Raw genomic sequence first — 24,251 nt, 5'->3', positions numbered from 1 at the left:
CAATATTATAAAAGTAACAAATTCTTTACTGTAACAACCATAAACATGAATCATTTTCATAACTTTAAATACAAATATAAATTGTATATTTTAAAACCCATATTCACAAGTTTTGCAAACAACAAAGTTATATGCAGCTATTTATCTAAAAATGAAGCCAAGGCGTTTTTTTTTCATAACCATTTCAAACTATTTACAGAACAATCAGCTGTTCTACATCAAATAAGATGCCACACAAATTTTTTGTGCCACTCCAAAAAATAATTTCTGTCCACTATAAGATAAAGAAGGACACCACAGCCTGATACCTGCAGGCCTGACGGAAGGAGGTGTATTGTTCCTCCTGTTTCCACTTGGACACAGCATTTACACTGAAAACTGTCTTTGGTGACTTTTTGGCAGCGGCTGTGACATTCAGCAGTCGCCTAATTTTTCTGACACAAACACCAAAAGTATCCACAACACAACACACTAACTTTGGACTCCAAACACGCTAAGCATCACAAATCTCTCACATGTCAAAACGCGTTCTCTCTCTCGCTGTCTCTCCTAAAACTTCCCCCTCTTGCTAAACAACCCAACACCATGTTGCTATATGAATTTTTGATTGGTTGACATGGTGCATTTTACCACCAATAGGGAAGGGGTGTTTTTTTGTTTTGTCTGCAAACGGAGAGCGCTTTCCTTAGAAAACCCAGTCTTTACCGTTTCTTCCTGCAGTAAATATAAAACAATCATAGTATTTATGATTTTGTATCATAATTCTGGTTTTACGTGGCCAATCAACACAGTTTAAAAACTGGTATATAGTTTGAAGTCCACACTTTTAACACAAAAATGGAAAATCAACATTGTCTTGGGTTGACATAATATCTTGTTGCTATGTCATCTTAAATTAGTTAGGTGATTGGTTTACCATGATTACATTATTCTTCCTCAGCCTATCAGCAGCACTTGTGTGATTGCTGCCCCCCCCCATTCTCCCGGGGTGGGGGGGGGGGGCAGCAATCACAGCCCTATACATAGGCAGTCTCTGCTTCATTCAGATGGAGGGAGGAGAGGTGAGCTATGTTACTGAATCCATTTGCTGTTGAGTTTTGTTAATTCTAGAACAGCCCAGTACATCAGAAAAACAAAAACCAACATGAAAACTGCAAGTGAAACTGTTATCAGTGTACCTGTAAGACTGATCTTTGACCTTGGATGCTCCCAGTATAGTCACAGTCACCAAACGATGATACCATCAACTGGACCCCTTTCTTGTTTGTAGCAAACTAATGTCTGCCACATTTCCTTAAACATACCCACAAATTTCTCAAATTGTTTCATTAACAGTGGTAAGTAATACAGGTCTGTGGTTACTCTGAGCTCAATTAGGTTTCCTTGGAACAAGAATGATATCAGAGTAGGACTGGGCGATATGACCCAAAATTCATATCTCGATATTTTTTAGCTGGATGGCGATATAAGATATATATCTCGATATTTTTTTAAGCCATAAAGAACAAAAAGAGAGTTCTTAGTCAAAGCTGTGTCCCAGATGTCACACAGGCACTTTTATTAACATACAGCATAGATGTACATGAAAAAACTACTCAAAAATAAATTATGAGCATTTATTAAATAATAATCCTCCATAAATAAAAGAAAAAAATGTTGGTTTTTGTGCATAACAAAGAGCTCACAATTGTGCAGTCAAAATGTAAACTAACAGACGCTGAGCATAATAACAAAGACAGATTTCACAGCTGCTCTGTTCCCAACTTCTACTGCGTGACTGACAGCCTGGAGTTTGAAATCATCTTAGTAACCACGTCTCTTAACAGGTGCCGTTTATGGTCCTTATACACACACAATACGGTAATATTACGTTGAAGCACAGTACGTATTACTCCGTGAGGCTCCTCAGTAGCCGTAATGCTTCGACAATCCATCAAGCGGTGCAGCTCCGTAGCTTACCAAAGTCGTACTAAAACGTTTTTTGACAGATTGCTGAGCGCTGTGTGTCACATAAAATCGGTTTGCCGTCATCAAGCACAACCAGAATTCATACATAAGGCGCGCTGTCAACTTTTGAGAGAATGAAAGGATTTTAGGCTGTGCAGCCCCTCTGGGCTGCATGGCATTAGCGTGGTTAGCTCGTTAACACGTTGATGCCGTCCAGCCCCACGCACGGGGCGATGTGCAGTAACTCGTTAACGGAGATTTGCCGTGTCCATCTTGTCGCTGCCTGCAGGTGAAGCGATGGGGGAGGAGGGGGAGTTGTGTTCAGTGAAGGAGAGGCGAGGTCGAGTAACGTTGCGTAGATACAAAAGTGATCGAAAGAGAGGCAAACTTGTGGCTCCACAACTATAATTATAACGTAACATATACTATATCGATATAAAGGATATTGTCATATCTTATATCTTGTATAAAAATATATCGATATTTTTTAAAAACTCAATATATCACCCAGCCCTATATCAGAGGTTTTCCAAAGATCAGGAATGATGTGGGTGTCTATCTGCTGCTGAAAGATGGAGCTACAAGCTGATGTCAGCTCCTCAGGCCCAGAGGTACGGTGGCCCTGAAGTGCAAACCACAAAAACAAATCACAAAACGCACAACAAATTGAAAAGCGCAAAAACAAATCTCTTAACACAAAAATAAATTGAAAAGTGCAAAAACAAATCACAAAACGCAAAAACAAATTCACTAAACGCAAAAACAAATTGAAAAGCGCAACAACAAAAATCAAACCGGAAGCGGTAGGTACCAATGCTGCAACAACAGGCATCACTGATTGGATGATGGATCCGGTAGCCTTTTGAACCGGACGTTGTTCTGCTGAACGTGGTTATGAGAAAGAGCAGTCAACGGCTGTATCCCAATTCAGGGTCTGCAGACTTAAAGTACGCAGCCTCAACGATCTTCAAGGGCCGCGTACTCAAAGACCGCTAAGGCCGGAAGTGCGAGGCTTGTGAAATGGGACGGTCTAGCCTCCGTCGCGCTGCCCTGGTTGCCTAGCAACCATAACACCAACCGCTGGAAACATTTCATACAGCTTTGACGGAAATGAAGGAGAACATATTTTGTTGGTGTGTTTGTTTCTACACGAGCTTTGTGTGATTTAATACGTATCTGAGGCTGAGACCACAGGACTGTAAAATATGATTGCTGGCCTTCATATCTGTACTGAACAGTCATTTAAGATTAGCTAGTAAATAACAATTAGCTAATGTTGTTCATGAGACTAAAGTCAGTGTAAATATGATATGGCCAATATTATAGTTATTATATTAATCATAAGTTATTACAGCAGTGAGTTTGAACTCTCAAATCAAATCACTTCTATTGTCACATCACATGTGCAGGTACACTGGTACAGCACATGTGAGTGAAATTCATGTGAGTGAACTCTGTGTCTAATACTGAGCTTCAGTAAAGATTCAAGTTGCAGTTACTTATATGTCCTATCACCTTAAATCTTCACTCAAAGACAAGTATCTTTGACAGTGTATATGTAGATGTTTTATATATAAGAGACAAATATTGTCCGTGTAATATGTTGGCATTACTAAATTTGGCTCAATGCTTACATATATGTGTAAAAAGAAAATGTACGAGCTGTGATAACTGTGTCTGATAGAATGAAGATCAGACTGATATATTAAATATTCCTTTATTGGGTGAGAAAATCAGAGCATGTCATAACTGCTTTAAGTCATACAGAATAGATCTCAGAGCCTTAAACAGGCTGACTTCTGCTAAATGGGTCAAACTGGGCAGAAAGTCTACAAACACATAACATCCTTGTAGAATATGATGTAACACTATAGATCAACTTACCTCAGAATATATAAAGCATATAAACAATTACAGCAATATGATGCAACAAACACAGCAGTGCTACTAATCCAAAATACTCAAAGCTTCATAGAACTGAAACAAACATTTATTTTTAGCTCCATTCTGCTGCTGATACATACTTTAGGTTTCTGAACATTAAACTTGTTGCTGCCTTTCATAGTGTGTAACTTGAAGGCCCTGAGTACTTTCTCCCACACTGAAAACACTGGGATGATAACATTATTTGAACATTACCTAATAAGACTGATTCAGGACAGACAATTAGTTATGTTAAACTTTTCTAGCAGTCCTTCACAAACAGGGAACAGTCTGTCTATTCTCTCCATCTGTCAGCTGCTGCTGGCTCCTCCTCCTCCTCTTCCTCACACACTGCTGAGTTTGTCCTGGTGGATCATCAGGGGTGCAAAGCCTCACAGATGATGTGCAGCAGTGGGTCCCTCAGTCTGTCCTCACTCTGGACACTTGCAGTTGTCACACATGGAAATCAAATGTGTGATAAGCTGCAGGATTCAAACACAAGTGTAACTTATAAATACATGTTCATACTTTTATTCCACAATCAGAGAGAAAGAAACAGAGAGAGAGTGCAGGACAGACAGACAGGTGACAGTCTCAGGTGTACACACTGCTACAAAACAGCACAAGAGAAGGAGGATTTAGTGTTTGTGTTATTACGAGTGCTAAACAAGAAGAGTTCCCAGATGGTCCAGTGGACACATGTGTGACTCCTGTGATTAAAGCATCTTTCTTTCAGCTTAACGAGTGAACCGTCAGCTCGTTCAAACACACGTTAAAGTCCGTTTGGCTCGACACCACCGAACAGAGGCAGCAATATAACATAGCTAACATTAACAGTGCAGTGAATCCTGCTTGTGCCGTCATATTCAGGACTGCAAACCGAGCAGCATCACTGACTTTCAGCTTGTTGTGTTTGTGGATATATGACTGACTTTAATTATCCATAAAATCATCACATTCTCTGTAAGATTAAGGTCAACTATTGTATTATATTTTAAATGCTTTAAAACAAAGTAAACACTGAAAGTACAAACATCGCTAATGGCAAATAACTTTGCAGACCCTGAATTGGGATACAGCCAACATGTTTTGTCCAAGTTGTGGAAAAAAGTTGGTAGAGCAGTCACCAAACTTCCGAACAGAACAACTTCCGGTTCAAAAGGCTACCGGATCCATCATCCAATCAGTGATGCCTGTTGTTGCAGCATTGTTACCTACCTCTTCCGGTTTGGTTTTTGTTTTTGCGCTTTTCAATTTGTTTTTGCGCTTTTCAATTTGTTTTTGCGTTAAGTGAATTTGTTTTTGCGCTTTTCAATTTGTTTTTGCGCTTTTCAATTTGTTGTGCGTTTTGTGATTTGTTTTTGTGGTTTGCACTTCAGGGCCACCGTACAGAGGACTTCTTAGAGCAGCCATGTTTAAACAGTCACAATTAAATCATCACCACATTTATTAGAGGACGGAGAATCCAGCTCCTTCATGCACTCTGCTGTAAAGTCACCAGCCTCAGACCTCCCTGCAGAAATCAATGATGAGTAGGACAGACTGACTGTGTTTATGGTCTGTCTGCTGACAATGGATTACATGGTGATTTATTGTAGACCTTTACCGATTGATCAGATTGATTTATGTTGGTCCAAGTCAGACTGACACATGTTGCTTCCCATTATGTGACCTGTGCAATTGTCTGGAAAACTGGTTGCCTGGAAGTTGAAGTTGCTGCATGCTTGACCTCTGGGTGACCAAGGGGTCACTGCAATAATAATAAAATATACTTTATTTATCCCGTGTGGAAAGTCTTCTCTGCATTTAACCCATTCACTCAGTGAAGCGGTGGGCAGCCATTGGGTGACTGGGGAGCAGTTTGTAGGGACGATACCTTGCTCAGGGGTACCTCAGGGTAGCCGTTCAGTGGACCTTCCGATCATGGGGCCACCACTCTACCTACTGAGCTATCCCTGCCAGTGTTGCCAACTCCTCATTAAGGAAAATCGCTATTGGCTGTCTTAAAGTCGCTAGAAGTCGCTAAATGACGTCATCACCTAATTTGCATAACTGGTCATGCCTATGTAATTGTAACAGACGCTGTATGCGAGAGAAATAACATTGTGGAAGAGACGTAAAGTGAGTAAAAATCACCCAAAAGCATTTAGAATATGTTTAGAACTACAAATTACATTTCTTTTAGCAATTATTGTTTTTTTTAAATGTCACAATTCCAACCCTCCCCCCTTATCTGGACTTGGGACCGGCAAAAGTGACCCGAAAGAGCCACTCTGGCGGAGTTACTTTCTGTGTGTGTGTGTCTTTTTTAAGTAGTTTTAAACCTTGTGATTCATAAAAAATAACAGTAAAACAAGAACATTTTTAACCATTAACAATCAAAAGGGACATAGCAAGCCTCACCAGACAGCTTCAGTCGAAATCGGAGGTACAAGATGGACTTAAGGCTCTGCAAGGACATCTGATTTCTAAGTTTGTAATGATGGGAATGATGTATTTTAGTGGATTGATTTATTTTAGACAAAGAAAAATGCACACTTCCGCTGCTCCCACCCTGCGTTACAGTTGGGAAGGGTGGGACAGCGGCTTCGCTCATGCGCGATTAATTTGGCAGTTTGTACGCATAGGGGTGAATATCTCCTGCTCTGATATCAGCTAGGGGGGACTGCTGTGTGAGCACAACCTGCCGCCTGCGAGTGCTTTGGCACGAGCGAGGTGCCCACGGCAGCACCCCCTGCTTGTTGAGAGTAAGAGCGATATGTGCTTTCACTTCAAAAAGTCGTCATAAGTCTCCAATAACACCAGAAAGTCGCCAGATTTGTCGCTAGTCGCTTTTTCGGAAAAAAAAGTCACTAAGGAGGTCTGAAAACTCACTAAATGTAGCAACAAAGTCGCTAAGTTGGTAACACTGATCCCTGCACCTCAACTATTTGCAACTGGTCCCAGAAACAAAAAACAAAAAAACGCTTCAACTCAGTTCTCAGCAAACATAGTTCATATAAAACGTTTAGTATTATAAACTGCATTGATCTTTCTGAGGTAAACCATATTCATATAATTGTGTTTTAATACAGTGGCTTGCTAAAGTATTCGGCCCCCTTGAACTTCTCCACATTTTGTCACATTACAGCCACAAACATGAATCAATGTTATTGGAATTCCACGTGAAAGACCAATACAAAGTGGTGCACACGTGAGAAGTGGAACGAAAATCATACATGATTCCAAACATTTTTACAAATAAATAACTGAAAAGTGGGGTGTGCGTAATTATTCAGCCCCCTTTGGTCTGAGTGCAGTCAGTTGCCCATAGACGTTGCCTGATGAGTGCTAATGACTAAATAGAGTGCACCTGTGTGTAATCTAATGTTAGTACAAATACAGCTGCTCTGTGACGGCCTCAGAGGTTGTCTAAGAGAATATTGGGAGCAACAACACCATGAGGGGTGGCTGTAGCTCAGGTGGCAGAGCAGGTCTGCCACCAATCAGAAGGTCGGTGGTTCGATCCCAGGCTGCCTCCTGGCTGCATGCCAAATATCCTTGGGCAAGATACTAACCCCATGTTTGCTTACTGGTGGTGGTCAGAGGGCCCGGTGGCGCCAGTGTCCGGCAGCCTCGCCTCTGTCAGTGCGCCCCAGGGCAGCTGTAGCTACAATGTAGCTTGTCATTGCCAATGGGTGAATGACTAGTGTAAAGCGCTTTGGGGTCCTTAGGGACTGAGTAAAGCGCTATACAAATGCAGGCCATTTACCATGAAGTCCAAAGAACACAGCAGACAGGTCAGGGATAAAGTTACTGAGAAATTTAAAGCAGGCTTAGGCTACAAAAAGATTTCTCAAGCCTTGAACATCCCACGGAGCACTGTTCAAGCCATCAGAAATGGAAGGAGTATGGCACAACTGTAAACCTACCAAGACAAGGCCGTCCACCTAAACTCACAGGCCGAACAAGGAGAGCGCTGATCAGAAATGCAGCCAAGAGGCCCATGGTGACTCTGGACGAGCTGCAGAGATCTACAGCTCAGGTGTGGGAATCTGTCCATAGGACAACTATTAGTCGTGCACTGCACAAAGTTGGCCTTTATGGAAGAGTGGCAAGAAGAAAGCCATTGTTAACAGAAAACCATAAGAAGTCCTGTTTGCAGTTTGCCACAAGCCATGTGGGGGACACAGCAAACATGTGGAAGAAGGTGCTCTGGTCAGATGAGACCAAAATGCAAAACGCTATGTGTGGCGGAAAACTAACACTGCACATCACTCTGAACACACCATCCCCACTGTCACATATGGTGGTGGCAGCATCATGCTCTGGGGGTGCTTCTCTTCAGCAGGGACAGGGAAGCTGGTCAGAGTTGATGGGAAGATGGATGGAGCCAAATACAGGGCAATCTTGGAAGGAAACCTCTTGGAGTCTGCAAAAGACTTGAGACTGGGGCGGAGGTTCACCTTCCAGCAGGACAACCACCCTAAACATAAAGCCAGGGCAACAATGGAATGGTTTAAAACAAAACATATCCATGTGTTAGAATGGCCCAGTCAAAGTCCAGATCTAAATCCAATCGAGAATCTGTGGCAAGATCTGAAAACTGCTGTTCACAAACGCTGTCCATCTAATCTGACTGAGCTGGAGCTGTTTTGCAAAGAAGAATGGGCAAGGATTTCTGTCGAGTCAAAACTTAGACCCCGCTGACCTCAGGACTTATTCCCGTGAAGGACAAAAAAGCAAGGCAACAGCGGTCAATCGATTTACTTGCGCAGGGCAAGGGCAGGAAGCTTACCAAACATCAAACAAGCCTTCGCAAGGATGTGCTTGTGATAAAACTCTACAGCCCCCCCCCAGAACCTCTAGAGGCTGGGGAGGGGGACAAAGGAATTCCTTTGATCACAGAGTTGAAACAATGTAGATATGGTAAGCATAAAAATGACAACATTTAACAATTCACTTTAACAATTTCAGTCTCTAGATGTGCAAAGCTGGTAGTTACTTATTTGTAAAAAAATGTTTGGAATCATGTATGATTTTCGTTCCACTTCTCACGTGTACACCACTTTGTATTGGTCTTTCACCTGGAATTCCATTAAAATTGATTCATGTTTGTGGCTGTAATGTGACAAAACGTGGAAAATTTCAAGGGGGCCGAATACTTTTGCAAGCTACTGTATGTGGTGACGCCATTTTCCATTTCCTCCTTCCAGCTCCACCTGAGGTGTACGTGTTTGCAAAGAAGGCCAAAGTGGAGTCAAACCTCATCCTGACCTGCCTCGCCACAGGCTTCTACCCCAAAGACATCATCGTGAAGATCAGAAGGAACGGACGTGTTCTGACTGCAGACGACGGCCTGACGAGCTCAGGAGTTCTTCCAAATAACGATGAGACCTTCCAGAGACGAGACCATGTGGAGATTTTGAAGTCTGACCCGTCAGAGTTCAGCTGTGAAGTCATTCATGAGGCGACCGGAGTGGATGTTGCAAAGACTTGGAGTAAGAAACTTTTTATTGTCTCTGTTGTTGATCATAACTTTGTTTCTTCAGTCAGAGCCTGGAGCTCCTCTGTGTCCAGCAGATCTGCATCATTACTGTCCTGATCACAGTCCTGAGGTCAGATCCACGTCAGTCCATCTAGAACAAAGCTAGCATGTCACATGTAGCCCAGCTCTGCAGCCCTGAAGAAGCAGAGGAGCGATCTCCTCCAGAGAATCACTGAATAGTTCCAGATATGAACAGTTTCTGTTTCAGTGCCGACCCTCTCACTGACCTCCTGCTCTGCTTCACCTGTTGTTCACATCACTGCTGTCAGATCACTGACTTCATCATGACTGTGGCTTCAAATCTACATCTCAGTAACAAACAGCAGCAAATAACTGACACTGACCTCAACCTGAAACTCGTGTCTGTGTTTCAGAGAACAGTGACCATGAAGAGGAACCAGGACCTGGGGCTCTGATCCCTGGTGTAGTCGCAGGAGTCGTGGTCGTGGTATTGGCTGTAGCTGCCTGTGTGATCTTGTATAAAAAATGCATTCTTGGTAAGTCCAGTGTGCTGTTGTGTGTAATTATTGTTGAGTGGAGTTCAAATGTTTGTCTTTGTATCCTGTAAAAATGAAACCATCCTGGTCTCAGTGATAACATGGAGCTCTGTTACTGATCATCACATTTGAAACACATGAAGAAAATCAGCTGATACAGTTTCAGCATTTAAACATCACAGCAGCTGCTCCACTCTTTCAGCTTTCAAACACTTCACTTATTATTTTATTAGGACTTCATGAAGGAGTCAAAGGTCACAGGTCAGTCATGTGACATGATGTCAGACTCTTCCTGTCTGCAGCTTCTGATCCAATAACTTTGACCCCTCTGGGACATAAATGTAGTTTTTCTGTGCAGAACAGAAATGATTGATGTTTGCTGATGGTGTGCAGCTCGTCTCCTCCATCGTCTCCACTCAGACACGTCTGCATGTAGAACTGTGACACATTTCAACTACATTTAGTCTGGATCACAGTAAACTGTAGGATTACACTTCAGCATGTGATTCAGTCACACTGCATGTTAATGAACATGTTGCTGACTGAGGTCTGATGATGATATCAGAGTTGGTCTGAAGCTCACTGAGCTGCTTCACACATGTAGAACAAACCACTGAGTTCATCCTTCATCACTGACAGTCTGTGTTACGTCTGTTTACAGGAGGCAGACGTGGAGCCAACAGCAACCAAGGTAACATCTTTATTTTTCTCTTATGAAGTTTGATGTCTGCACACGTGTGTGTCTGTGTGTGTGTGTGTGTGTGTGTGTGCGTGTGTGTGTGTGTAGGCAATGGCAGCAGCAATGGAAGCGACCGTAAGTATGTTACTCTGCAAAGATTTATGTAGAAATGATTGTAGAACATGACCTTTGACATTTTGTGTTTGTGTGTTTCTATGTGTGTGTAGCATCCAACATTTCGACCATCAGCCAAACTGGCAGTGGAGTCACAGCTCAAAATGGTGAGTTTTCCTCTTAAACGATTTACCATGAAGCTGCTAGTGACAGGGATAGCTCAGTAGGTAGAGTGATTGCCCCATGATCGGAAGGTCGGGAGTTTGAATCTACCGAATGGCTTCCCTGAGGTACCCCTGAGCAAGGTAGCGTCCCTACACGCTGCTCCCTGGTGCGCCTGCTTAGTGGCTGCCCACTGCTTCACTGAGTGAATGGGTCAAATGCAGAGAGAGTAATTTCCCCACAGGGATCAATAAAGTATACATTATTATTATGATTGTTCATTATTATTTACATCAGAGAGTTTTGACTTTGATGCATTAATATCAAGGTCACATTAATTAAGCAGCAGAGTCCATAAATAACTCTGAACCTATATGACCAAAGTTTGTGATTTGCCTTTTCAAAATAATTCTCAAATGCTGAAATTCTCAAAGGCCACACATCAAAACCTACATCTACATTTTTCCAAGGCTAATAAGTTGGTCTTAAACATAAATTAGGGGTTGGGGTTACTTTAAGATGGACGTCAGTGCAATGCTCACCAACTGTTAGTTTACTGCGCAAACACAGAAATGCACTAAAAACAGAGGTCATATTAGAGGTTGTTAATACTTCTTCATGTGTCCACAGCGCCCCCCACTGGCCGCAAAGGTAAGTGTGTTCATCTGCATATAAAAGAAAAGAAAGAAAGTATAGGTTAACATTTTTTGGACTGAATCTGAAAACATCGTCCTTCCCTCACAGGGTCAAAGTATTCCTCTGAGACCAACAGTAGCTCTGGCGTCTCCTGTAAGTATTTTTGACAGTTGCAGTTTTAGGTTTATGATTTGGATTTTGAGGGTTTAACAAAAAACATCACTTAGAACTTTAATGATGTTTTAATGCAAAGAAAATGCAGGTTTGCCAATGAAAATATAACACAAACCAGAGCAGGTAGGTCTCTGTATTGTTCTAAAATAAGTTTGTTTGTCCCTGCAGCTGAGAGATCTCAAACTCTACCCCAATCAGCAGAGGAGGAGAGTCTAATGCTGTCATCTAGTCAGGAGACTGTCTGAAATCTTCTGAGAACTTCCATCAGAGCACATAGATTGGAGCCTGACTTAAACTACAGATATATCGATCAGTGCACAAACATTAAGACTAAGGGTGGTTAGTTCCAACATATTAGAAAACAGAAGCATCAGCAGTAAAATGAAGGGTTTTTTTAAATTAACTTTTAAAAATCACAGGTGGGTTTCTGTATCAATTGAGGAGTTTAAAACTTAAAGCTAATCCTGATAAATCTGAAAGCACGTTAGTATAGAACAGAAGTTTCACTCAAACATTTAAAATCAGATTTTTATAACACTGAGGATAAAATAAGTGAAAAGCTTTAAGGTAAATCTGTCTTCACAGCAGTTTTGTTCAATAACGTTTCTCAACATACTTGAGGCAGGTGGAAAGAAGAGTCCACTGTGGTCATTGAGTGTAGAAAAGAAAAGGACATTTTATTTTAGTTAAAAAGAAAAGATGGCTGCTGGGAATAAAGCTTAATGAGAACCAGTTTGGTGCCTTTTTTGATTTGATCCTTTTAGCCTAAACAGTTTTATGAATCGCTGAGAGCACTCAGTGCAGCATGTGAGGATTGGATTTGACCTGTCCTGCTCTGATTGCTGTTGTGGGCTGATGAGGATATAACAGTCATTTTTTTACCAAAATTATTATGAAAAATGTTCGATGTCTTCATAACATTTAGTGATTGGATAATTTAAAACAATCTGATACTCTGGGAATAGATTTTCATTTTATTGCAGCTTTAATATTCATTTGCAGACTGTGAAATTTAGAAGCTTTTACTGTCGGAGCTTTAGGGCAGAATTATTAAAAGTTTGATGATTATCTTTAGTGTTATATTTACAAATAACCTTTGAAGCTGAAGAGTTTTTCATACTTCTGATCAGTAGCTACACTTTCATGCTGTTATTCATCTAAAAGATTGGGCTGGAGTTTTTTACTGTGCTGTCTAATGCAATAAAGATTTTTCTGATTCTGAAATATGATTAGGATTTTAAATATAATGACTTTATGGATTTTATCTCTCTGTATCATCTATTTCTTTGTAAAATACAAAGGTTTACTCCTTATGACTGTTTTCATCTTCATAAATATGTGAAATATCTGCTGTGTGTCCTTCTCAGTGTAAAAAAAGAAAAGTGTAATCCTGAAACATCTTTATTATGTGATGTGTTGGATGATGATGATGATGGGGCCTGTAAGTCAGGGCTGATGGATATAAATATTTACAGCTTCTTTGAAATGTGTTTCAGTCGTTTGTGCAAAACGCACAGGGGTAAAACGGCCATGTATTTCTTCTTTCAAAGAAAAATCCTCAACCTTTTCTGTGTGAATCATGCTCTTTTCTAAAATAACAAAAAAAGAAGAAGACTTTCTCATTGTCTTGTTTGTGTTTTCCTTTTCTCCCTGTTTTAATGTCTTGCTCTTAGATGTTCAAATAGTGAGTTTTGTTGCCACACTGGGCGATGTGGACACAATAACTAGTAACTAGTTAATACTTCTGTTTCTATTAAACTTATTAATAGAAAATAAGTTTGCCTTCTTCAACCAGTTGTAACGCAAAGTTATTTAAGGGCTAGTTTTATTGCAATGGGTGAATCTGACTGACTGACGTGTAGAAGAAAAAGGTCTTTATGTGAATGATGAGACCAGAGACTGCAAATTTTTGTTAAGGAAAACCAGAAACATATTGAATACATGGGGGAAAGGGGAAATGGAACAAAATAATAAATATACAACATATATAAATCCACTATTAATTAATGCTTTGATTCTCTGTGAAAGAGTCTTTTGGTCCTTTTAAAGTTCAGTTTCTCAGGAATTCCTCCTTAGGTCCAGTTTCATGAAGGGGAAAATATGTCCGTAATTCAAAGACGGCAAAGGGGGGGGGGTCCTACCGGCTCGCCACTTCAGTATGAAGATACGGTGGCCCCTAGAGACAAAGCACGTACAAACTCCAAAGCACATGCAAAATCCAAAACACTTGCAAAATCCAAAACACTTGCAAAATCCAAAACACTTGCAAACTCCAAAACACTTGCAAACTCCAAAACACATGCAAATTCCAAAACACAACGGAAGTGCTCCAGGACGCTAGGGGCAGTGTTGAGCTTTTGTTACCTAGTAACTACACAAGCCAGGAAGTACCAATGACCGGATTTCGGCTCTATCCCAATTCAGGGTCTGCAGCATTGACTGTAGAAAACATGGACGATGCGACAGCTCCCCAAAAATGAAGCCAAAACGTCTCTATCGCCCCCTGGTGTCTGGCTGCAGTATAGGTCATAAACCCCGCCTCCTCCATGTTAGCGGATGGGACTGGGGTCAGACTAAAATAAATTTATTCTCCTTAGATAATTTTTTTCCAAAGATTCTTTCTTTTGTTATCAATAGTTCTCATCATGCTCACTGATGTCCAAGAGGTCTCCTTTCCCATAAGTTTGATTCTAATTCCTACCGCGGCGATGTTAAATTGGGTTGAAACGTCATCATAGCAGCTTTGACTGGCAGCTGCAGTCACGGAGAAACTTGTGTATCTCTGTTCGGGAATAACAGATAGAGCGTAGGCTCTGAGAGGAGGGCCAGCGTTTACGCTACGAAAACACGACCGAGTGTTTTACCCTGACAGCCTGAGGTGTTCTTCAGTAAACTGGACTACCCGACAGAAGGACCCGAGGCCCGGCTGCACTTTTTCGGTAAGTTAATCGTGTTTGTAAGCTAATCCGTAACTACTGTCCTTAGCTATGTCCCGAGACCTAGCTAGCTAAAATGAGCACTCGGCTGTCAGGGTTCGTTTAGCTAATCTGTGCAGGTGAATGAATTTACTAAAGACATCAAGAGAAACGTTCCGGGCTAATCAGTCACTAATTACTGTACTTTTATTACAAGTATTATACTGTAAAAGCAACAGGCTGCACCCTGCTTCAGCTCCTGTGCAGAACTGAATATTAAATATGTGCAAACAACAGCATGTTTTCAGTCTCTTGCCACATCTGTAAAGACAGTAACATCTTTTTTAAAAGCTTGTACTTCAGTAACTCCTCATTAATCAGGAACTATGGATTAAAGTACTGTAGTGTACTGTAATACTGAAAAAATGTAAGAGAAGAACTTCAGATCCTGAGTGTGTGAGGACAGAAGAATCAGCTTTATTTCAATTTTGAGGGATAAAATTTATATTTGAGTTTGATGGTTCTGTTCTCTTTGTGATTACAGGAGCTGCCCTCAGATTCAGACCTCAGCACCACCCAGTGACAGCAGACAGATCATCCAACATGTTAACTGCAAAATGAACTGATGAAAACAGTACAAAGGTTAAAGTACCACACGTGCTGTAGTGAAAGCTGCAGCTTTATTGATAAAGTTAAAGACAAAAAAACAAAAGGATTAATCACTCATGTAACTGTGTCACTATATATCAGCATTAACAGGACCTCAGTTTGGTGTTTCACAAAGCTGCTGATCTCAGACCTGCACAGCTTCCGTTTTAAACACTTGATGTACTCAGCTGCATGAAGAGCATATGAGATTTTCTCTGGCACAATTAAATAAAACCTGATGAAGGTCAAAGGTCGTCACTTGTATGTTGAACTACAAACTTGTCATCTGGAATTCTTTCACAGTTTTTTGCAGATAGTGTTATTTACCATAAAGTGATTCAGAGTTATTCATACCAGAGTAACCAGAGAGGATCATATATTTTTAAATATATAACTTTCTACAGGACTGAATATAATATCTTTATGTAAAAGTCTGGAGCCTCTGGGGAGTATCCGAGTATTTATAACATTACACAAACCAAAGGTCTCCATCACAGTGTTCATGAAATGCTGGGTTTATCCATCTCCTGGATCGGGCCTACGGAGGAGTGATGAAGATTTCCCTGTGAGGGAGCTGCTGGTGAAGATCATGAGTCCTGCTTGATCAATGCGATGAGCTTCAGTCTTCCTGGTGTTTCTTAAATGAAGCCTCTTTCAGTAGGTCAACAGCACCTTTGGCACAGGACAGCTGTGATGAAAGAAAAGGAAGAAGTTTCTCCAAACCTCTGGACACAGGAAACCCAGCTTGGTCCTGATGGTCTCCCTCACTAGTTTCTCTCCAGGGTGAATGTAGCTGTTGATATAATATGGACTCTATTATTAAATGAAAAGAACAAATTAGACTACACTACTGAAACGTTCTGCTGTTTTTAAAGTCTCCATGTTACCAGGCTGTAGAGGGCTCTGAAGATTTAAACAGTTTTAGATCCATTACACTCACAGTCTTATGTTAAAATCTCAAAGGACAGCATGATATTTTTGATATTAACAGTAACTCTGGGCCTCTGTAGAGTGTGCAGATGATCTCATCGCTGTCTAAAAATGGATAACAAACATAAGAAGTGCTGAATCCTTCAATAACACAGACTATTAGAGTATTAGGTGTGTAGCATCGCTAACTAGCTAACAACAAGCCTCCAACACAGTGCGTATGCTAGCGGCTAATCTAGCAAACGAATTAACAACAAAGTGATTTTAGAACTATAAGATAATAAGCTGTGCGTCTTTTTTTATAACAGTGACATGGTTGTATTTACCTTAATTAAAGAGTCGTCAGTCGCGGTAAACCAGCAAAAAAAAACTCGAGCAGCCGGGCTACGTAAAAAGTGTAGGGGTGTGTGTTTGCGGTCATGTCCAGCGGGTGTGTGGGCGGGAGCGTTACACAGTCACTCCACCTCAAGTCACTACTGCGCAGACTCTGGCTCCAAATTTGCAAGATGGCAGCCTCCCCAAGCGGGATATTTTGGCTTCATTTTTGCACAATGGTAGGAGGCGGAGTCGCGTCGTCCATGTTTTCTACAGTCAATGGTCTGCAGCCTTAAAAGCCGCATTTTAAGGCCAAAGGCTGTCCCAATTCAAAGGCTGCTCGAAATGCGGCCCTCAAATGCGTCCTTAATTTCCATGAATTTTAAGGAAGGGTCGGTGTTGCCTTCATGGCCCAACATATCCCAGATTTCATAGCGCGGCGGTGGTGTGGATAATTTTGCCGAAAAAAACGGCGGAAGCGGAGCCGCCAAAGAGTAAACTTTCAGAAGTAAGTACTGAATATTATGTCACTTATTTATGCGCAAATGTTTTTATAATGAAGAACATTAAAACATTAATGTTGGCCACATGTCAGCAAAGTTAAGTGACATTAGCGATGTTTGTACTAACTTGGGTTTAAAGCCTTTACTTTAAAATATACACCGTTCAATAGTCGACCTTAATCTTACAGAGAATGTGATGATTTTATGGATAATTAAAGTCAGTCATATATCCACAAACACAACAAGCTGGAAGTCAGTGATGCTGCTCGGTTTGCAGTCCTGAATATGACGGCACAAGCAGGATTCACTGCACTGTTAATGTTAGCTATGTTATATTGCTGCCTCTGTTCGGTGGTGTCGAGCCAAACGGACTTTAACGTGTGTTTGAACGAGCTGACGGTTCACTCGTTAAGCTGAAAGAAAGATGCTTTAATCACAGGAGTCACACATGTGTCCACTGGACCATCTGGAACTCTTCTTGTTTAGCACTCGTAATAACACAAACACTAAATCCTCCTTCTCTTGTGCTGTTTTGTAGCAGTGTGTACACCTGAGACTGTCACCTGTCTGTCTGTCCTGCACTCTCTCTCTGTTTCTTTCTCTCTGATTGTGGAATAAAAGTATGAACATGTATTTATAAGTTACACTTGTGTTTGAATCCTGCAGCTTATCACACATTTGATTTCCATGTGTGACAACTGCAAGTGTCCAGAGTGAGGACAGACTGAGGGACCCACTGCTGCACATCATCTGTGAGGCTTTGCACCCCTGATGATCCACCAGGACAAACTCAGCAGTGTGTGAGGAAGAGGAGGAGGAAGAGCCAGCAGCAGCTGACAGATGGAGAGAATAGACAGACTGTTCCCTGTTTGTGAAGGACTGCTAGGAAAGTTTAACATCACTAATTGTCTGTCCTGAATCAGTCTTATTAGGTAATGTTCAAATAATGTTATCATCCCAGTGTTTTCAGTGTGGGAGAAAGTACTCAGGGCCTTCAAGTTACACACTATGAAAGGCAGCAACAAGTTTAATATTCAGAAACCTAAAGTATGTATCAGCAGCAGAATGGAGCTAAAAATAAATGTTTGTTTCAGTTCTATGAAGCTTTGAGTATTTTGGATTAGTAGCACTGCTGTGTTTGTTGCATCATATTGCTGTAATTGTTTATATGCTTTATATATTCTGAGCTAAGTTGATCTATAGTGTTACATCATATTCTATAAGGATGTTATGTGTTTGTAGACTTTCTGCCCAGTTTGACCCATTTAGCAGAAGTCAGCCTGTTTAAGGCTCTGATATCTATTCTGTGTGACTTAAAGCAGTTATGACATGCTCTGATTTTCTCACCCAATAAAGGAATATTTAATATATCAGTCTGATCTTCATTCTATCAGAAACAGTTATCACAGCTCGTACATTTTCTTTTTATAAATATATGTAAGCAATGAGCTAAATTTAGCAATGCCAACATACTGAAGGAACAACATTTGTCTCTTATATATGATACACCTATATATGCACTGTCAAAGATACTTGTCTTTGAGTGAAGATATATAGATAACTGCAACTAGAATCTGTACTGAAGCTCAGTATTTGACACAGAGTTCATGTTCACTGCTGTAATAGCTAATAATGATTAATATAATAACTATAATATTGGCCATATTATATTTACATTACCAAAGTGATATGACTTTAGTCTCATGAACAACATTAACTAATTGTTATTTACTAACTAATCTTAAATGACTGTTCAGTACAGAAATGAAGCCCAAAAATCGTGTTTTACTGTCCTGTGGTCTCAGCCTCAGATACTTATCAAATCACACAAAGCTCTTGTAGAAACAAACAAACAAATGAACAAAATATGTTCTCCTTCATTTCTGTCAAACAAAGTTGTATGACACGTTTCCAGCGGTTAGTATCATGGTTGCTAGGCAACCTGGGAAGCGCGACGGAGACTAGACCGTCCCATACAGACAAACTTGCCGTTTATTTTGCAAATCGAGCTCAACACTGCCCCTAGCGTCCTGGAGCACTTCCGTTGTGATTTGGAGTTTGCAAGTGTTTTGGAGTTTGTACGTGCTTTGTCTCTAGGGGCCACCGTATGAAGAAGATCAGTTTTCAGTGTAACAAAAACACCTGACCTGTAGGCCAAAAACCAGCTACATAGCTTCATCTGTATTATATTTGAAGTGGTATTTGCTACAAACAAATACAAAACGGCACTTGGGGGGGGGGACTGTCTAACGGTCTGTTCACACCGAACGCGATAGAGGCAGCCAGAGCGTCAGGTTTACATGTAAAGTCAATGGAAACGCATGATGACACGCGATTGCGCCTCCGGCGAAAATTCGGAAGCAGATTTTCGTTGCGAAAACGCCAAAACTCGTGAAATGCGCGTCAGTGTACCGCGTCTGGTGCGTTGGACTCGCGAAAAAAATCACGCGTGTCGCTTTTTGTGTTGCACTTTGTGCATACGCGTGTTTCGCCTCTACTGCTGGAGTTGGAAAAATCTGAACTCCAGCGTCAAATTGCGCCATGACAACCAATCAGGAGCCTGGTGACGTGACTCTGACGGGGCAGATCTAGCCAAAGCCCTTCATTAGTGATGTGCGATACCACTGATTTTCTTTCCGATCAGATACCAAGTAATATTCAGGGTGGTATCAACGATACTGATCCGATACCGATACTTTGTACAAAAACCTATTCTATTTATTGTATCTCAAATTATAGCGTCATAATGATTACAGGACATCAGATTACTTGTTCTTATCGCTTAATAATGCAGAGTTCATCATATAGAAATAAAAACACTGAAGTTGTGCGCTATTTGAACACCTTGCCTGCCTGCAGCACTAAAGGACTCCGTGAGAGACGTCTGTCTCGCTCTAGCAGCACCTGTCCCTGTCCCTCCTCTACAGTTCGTCTCAACATAAGCTCGTCATATTCTGTGATATGATTTACTCTGAGGTGTTTGACAAGGTTAGTGATGTTGCCACAAACATACATGTCAACCCTCCCGATTTTTCCGGGAGAATCCCGAATTTCAGTGCCCCTCCCTAAAATCTCCCGGAGCCACCATTCTCCCCAATTTCTCCCGATTTTCCACCCGGACAACAAAATTGAAAAACCATATCGCAGAATTCATAGTGTGGCCCAGCCAATTCCAGTTTCCAACAATGGCGGCTGCTACTTAGTTTTAATATTACTCTTATTTCTCTTTCTGGGTCACAAAAAACTTTTAACATATTTTCAGGTGAGAATGTAGCTGTGGAAACGTCAAATATCTGAGCCGATCGACACATCGTTTTCAAACCCCCGCGGTCTTTCACCACTCGGGTTAAACATAATATATAAGTCACTTTGATAATTTAAAAGTGTTATTGTTCGGCTTTTTCAGTGTTTTATTTGTTCGTGAGTAAATCGGTTTGGCTGAGATTAAAGTTATTAGATTAGATTAAATTAAATTTAACTTTATTAATCCCTCGGGTGGGTTCCTCCGGGTTTTCACACAGCTGAATAAACGACAAACAGAAAATGATTAAACAGAAGTGTGAGACGGTCGAGAGTTTACGTCAGCGCCCGGTTATATTTTAGACAGCAAGGAGCAGACGGCAGAGTTTCACTCCACCCGGGGATCTCGTGACGTACTACCCGGCTTTCTTTAGACCGCGATGGCCGGGTCCTCAGGTGGAAGCAGCCTCTGAATTTGGACACCCCCGCTGTTTCCGGGCCGGCCAATAATAACGGTGACATTTAACGTATTTTATCTGATAAATAAACACTGTAAAATGTATTTATCACCCCCCCAACAGCCCTTTGAATGTCTCCCTAATTCTGAGGTCTCAAGGTTGGCAAGTATGGCCACAACACCTCACGTTTTTGCCACATGTATCACAAACCACGGCTCAGCTGTTTGTGGAGATAAAATACGTCAGCACAGCTACACTCAGCCATTGTTGTGAGCGCGCACGCCAAGGGGCTGCGAGACATTTATACAGCCGTATTTCGCACATGACTATGAAAGGCGGAAGAGGAAGTAGTTCCTTTAAATGTAGACAATCCGAATGTTATAGTTTCTTTCCACTGTGTTCCTGTTAATGATAAACTGCAAATTTACCCTAAATTAATAAATTTCGATATTAAAATATCGATATTTTAATGTGAGAATCGATTCTAGAACATAAATGACTGGTATCGGAGTAGTGATGCGCGAATCATGAACGAATCGTTCAATACTCGAGAATCACTTTACTGACTCGTGAATCATGATTCACAAGCGCAACTGACTCACTGACTCATCCCTGTTGCTGTTAGCAAACTAATTTCATTAGTAGAAATATATCTAGCGTATAATTCAAATTGTGAAGAAAAACACAACATCCAGTATCTTAACAAAAACATTTCTGCTCTGAACTGGAAGAAAAAACCCTGAGTAGAACCTCACATCAAGGCAATAGCTCCTCAGTTCACAGTAGCATCGCTCTGCTAACATGCTAACAGCACATTTGAGCTACTCACCCCCTCCTTTCCTGCGCTGAATCGTAGGGGAAACAAATCACTCATGACTCACTAACCCCCTCCCTCCTGTGCTGAATCATAGAGCTAGCGAATCACTCATGACTCGCTAACCCCCTCCCTCCTGTGCTGAATCATAGAGCTAGCGAATCACTCATGACTCGCTAACCCCTCCCTCCTGTGCTGAATCATAGAGCTAGCGAATCACTCATGACTCGCTAACCCCTCCCTCCTGTGCTGAATCATAGAGCTAGCGAATCACTCATGACTCGCTAACCCCCTCCCTCCTGTGCTGAATCATAGAGCTAGCGAATCACTCATGACTCGCTAACCCCCTCCCTCCTGTGCTGAATCATAGAGCGAGCGAATCACTCACTCACTCACCCCCTCCCTCCTGGCTCGCAGCTACTTCTTCTTCTTCTTGGTTGGCAACCAATGTTAAGGCGCACTACCGCCCCCTGGCTCACAGCTCAGTGGACATTTAGATGAGGAAATATATATTTGACACATGTAAGGAAAATACTAATAAAATAAAAATAAACAAAAGAAATGTTCCCTTTAGAAATTCTTTTTGCTCTTTTTTGCTATATAAAATAGTTGTTTTCTTTAAGAATCACTCATCTTAGCAGTAGGATTTACATTAAAAGAGAAACAAATTAAGTTTGAGTGAAAATGTACATTTTTTGCACTCTCTGGTCAACTGACTCAGTGACTCAAATGACTCAAAAAACCCGATTCACTTTGGTGAGTGACTCATTAAAACTCGATTCAGTAAAAAGAATCAAATTTACCATCACTATATCGGAGGAATCGATATTTCAGGATCGATCCGCACATCACTACCCTTCATTCTTCAATGGAGGGAAGGCTAATCAACGCTGTAGCAAACAACCCGGAGCTGTACGACACCAGCTGCTTTCTGTACCGAGACAGGAATAAAAAGGACCGAGCTTGGAGGAAGAAATGTGAAGAGATCGGGAAACCTGGTAAGTTCATTCATTTCTCTTTTTACATTTTTCACTGACCTGGGGAAGCCGCACAAAAGCTACCGCTATTTTCCCACTGATGTACAAATACTGTTCTGCTTTTATGCATGTTGTCATATAGGAATATATTTTGTTTATTAATAAACAGCACACAGTGGTCCCGCTCATCTGTCACTGCCTCGCTTTTTCGCTGATTTTTTTTTTTTTTTTTGCACAGTACAGCATTGCATTCTGCAGCCTGATTGACAAATCTCCTCCGTGTCGTGTCTCCTGCGCTTGTCAAATTTATCATGTTTTGTTTTGATAACCATCACGTCCAATAGATAAAACAGCACAAAAACACCCATAACTATGACCCTCATTCGGAAATAGACACCTGCACCGCGAGGGAAAAAGGCGCACAAAAGTGGCAGGCAGATGAAGACAAAACGCGGCATAATAATACTTTTACGTTTTGCGATCTACAAAGGTTTGCACTTTGAGAATCAGCTTGTGAGAACTGTGACTAATGTTCATGTGTGGGGGGGGCCTGTGGCGTGTCCAGCGGGGTGGCCTGGGGGGGCACAGGCCACCCCCCCCAACCAGACTGGCCACCCCAGGTGCCACCCCGAAGCCAAAACAATAAAATCCAATGAAATATCAAATGTACGATTATGTTTTCACAGTGAAGCTCAGATATCCGAGTGTAAGTGAATGCAGCATCGGCTTCTGCGCTATGAGCATCATGTTAGCAAAGGTAGGAGAGCCAAGCAGGAAAGAGGCACAGCAGAAAACAGTTTTTTGGCGAAAGATTAACAGTTTAACATAGCTGGACTGGCCATCGAGCATGGCGGAGCTTCCACAGCGGCTAGCAGGTGGATGAGGGAAGGGTAGGCAGGAGGAGGAGAGACCCGAGGCAGCCGCCAGTCCGATTGTCAGGTTAACTGAACTTCAGGTAAGAAGTTATGACCTGCAGTCTATCTGGGTCAGATATAAACCAAGTTTAGGTGGAGTTTATTTTCCTTGTGCTGACTTTTTACAGTCAGTTACAATAACTCGTACTGCGTGCTAGCTAGCATGATGAAGTTTCTATACAGCTGGGTGGGTGCTATGATGTTACTGATAGTGAACTTTATTTTATTCATAAGGTTAGTTAGTAGAGTTGCCAACGGCTCCTTAAAAATGGAATGGTCCCTCATTCAGAGAAAATATTACAGGTTTTGTATTGAGCTGAGAAGAGCCGCAGTTCGTCCCGAACTTCAGCTAGAATGAAAAAAAGACACAAAGCTGGAGTTATTCTGTCTTTGCTGCACAGCTGCCTCTTCTCCTCTCATTCTCTCCCCCCTCCCTCTCCTGTTGCTACTTCAATCATGAAACTGATCAATGATCAGCTGATCGGTTTTTCTTTTTTGTTTGTTTATCGCCCACTTTGCGCCAGAAAGAGGAAACCAGCGGATGTTGCGCTAAACAACAGCAGCACGTTTAAGCTTGATCAGCTGTTAGAATTTATTTAATATTACTTTCAAGTATCAGCTGATGTTTGCTGGAGCCACAGCTGTAAAGCTGCTGGTCATGATGTCGGTTTGGTTATCTGGTGAGAGGGAAACATGAAGATGAAACCAGGAGATGTCCTTACTGAATCATCAGAGCTGAACAGGTGATGGAGAAACAGGTTTACCTTTTAGGTGACATGAATGAGTTGAAGGGAAGTTATGAACTGTTTCTGAGAGACAAATAACACCAGGATCCTTTTCTACGTAGCTGACAGCTGGTAACTGTGCAGGGGCGGGTC

General features: G+C 41.5%; 2 protein-coding genes across 2 annotated transcripts in view; both read left to right on the top strand.

Moving 5' to 3' along the window:
* The window catches only part of LOC100689711 (class I histocompatibility antigen, F10 alpha chain), a 102,361-nt gene extending 90,009 nt beyond the window's left edge, over positions 1-12,352 (top strand). Inside the window, exons 4-10 of the mRNA XM_025902030.1 lie at positions 9,066-9,350; positions 9,772-9,894; positions 10,556-10,585; positions 10,801-10,854; positions 11,480-11,500; positions 11,594-11,638; positions 11,828-12,352. Of these exons, the coding sequence (XP_025757815.1) occupies positions 9,066-9,350; positions 9,772-9,894; positions 10,556-10,585; positions 10,801-10,854; positions 11,480-11,500; positions 11,594-11,638; positions 11,828-11,904 (635 nt within the window). The 3' untranslated portion in view covers positions 11,905-12,352. The remainder of the gene's footprint in view (positions 1-9,065; positions 9,351-9,771; positions 9,895-10,555; positions 10,586-10,800; positions 10,855-11,479; positions 11,501-11,593; positions 11,639-11,827) is intronic.
* LOC100711798 (uncharacterized) overlaps positions 1-24,251 on the top strand; it is a 194,234-nt gene that overhangs the window by 93,250 nt on the left and 76,733 nt on the right. The gene's annotated exons all lie outside the window — the stretch shown is intronic.

Source organism: Oreochromis niloticus, linkage group LG22 (genome assembly GCF_001858045.2).
Source record: "Oreochromis niloticus isolate F11D_XX linkage group LG22, O_niloticus_UMD_NMBU, whole genome shotgun sequence".
NCBI lineage: Eukaryota > Metazoa > Chordata > Actinopteri > Cichliformes > Cichlidae > Oreochromis > Oreochromis niloticus.
Note: the sequence above shows the minus strand (reverse complement) of the source record. Positions and strands in the feature narration are given on the sequence as shown.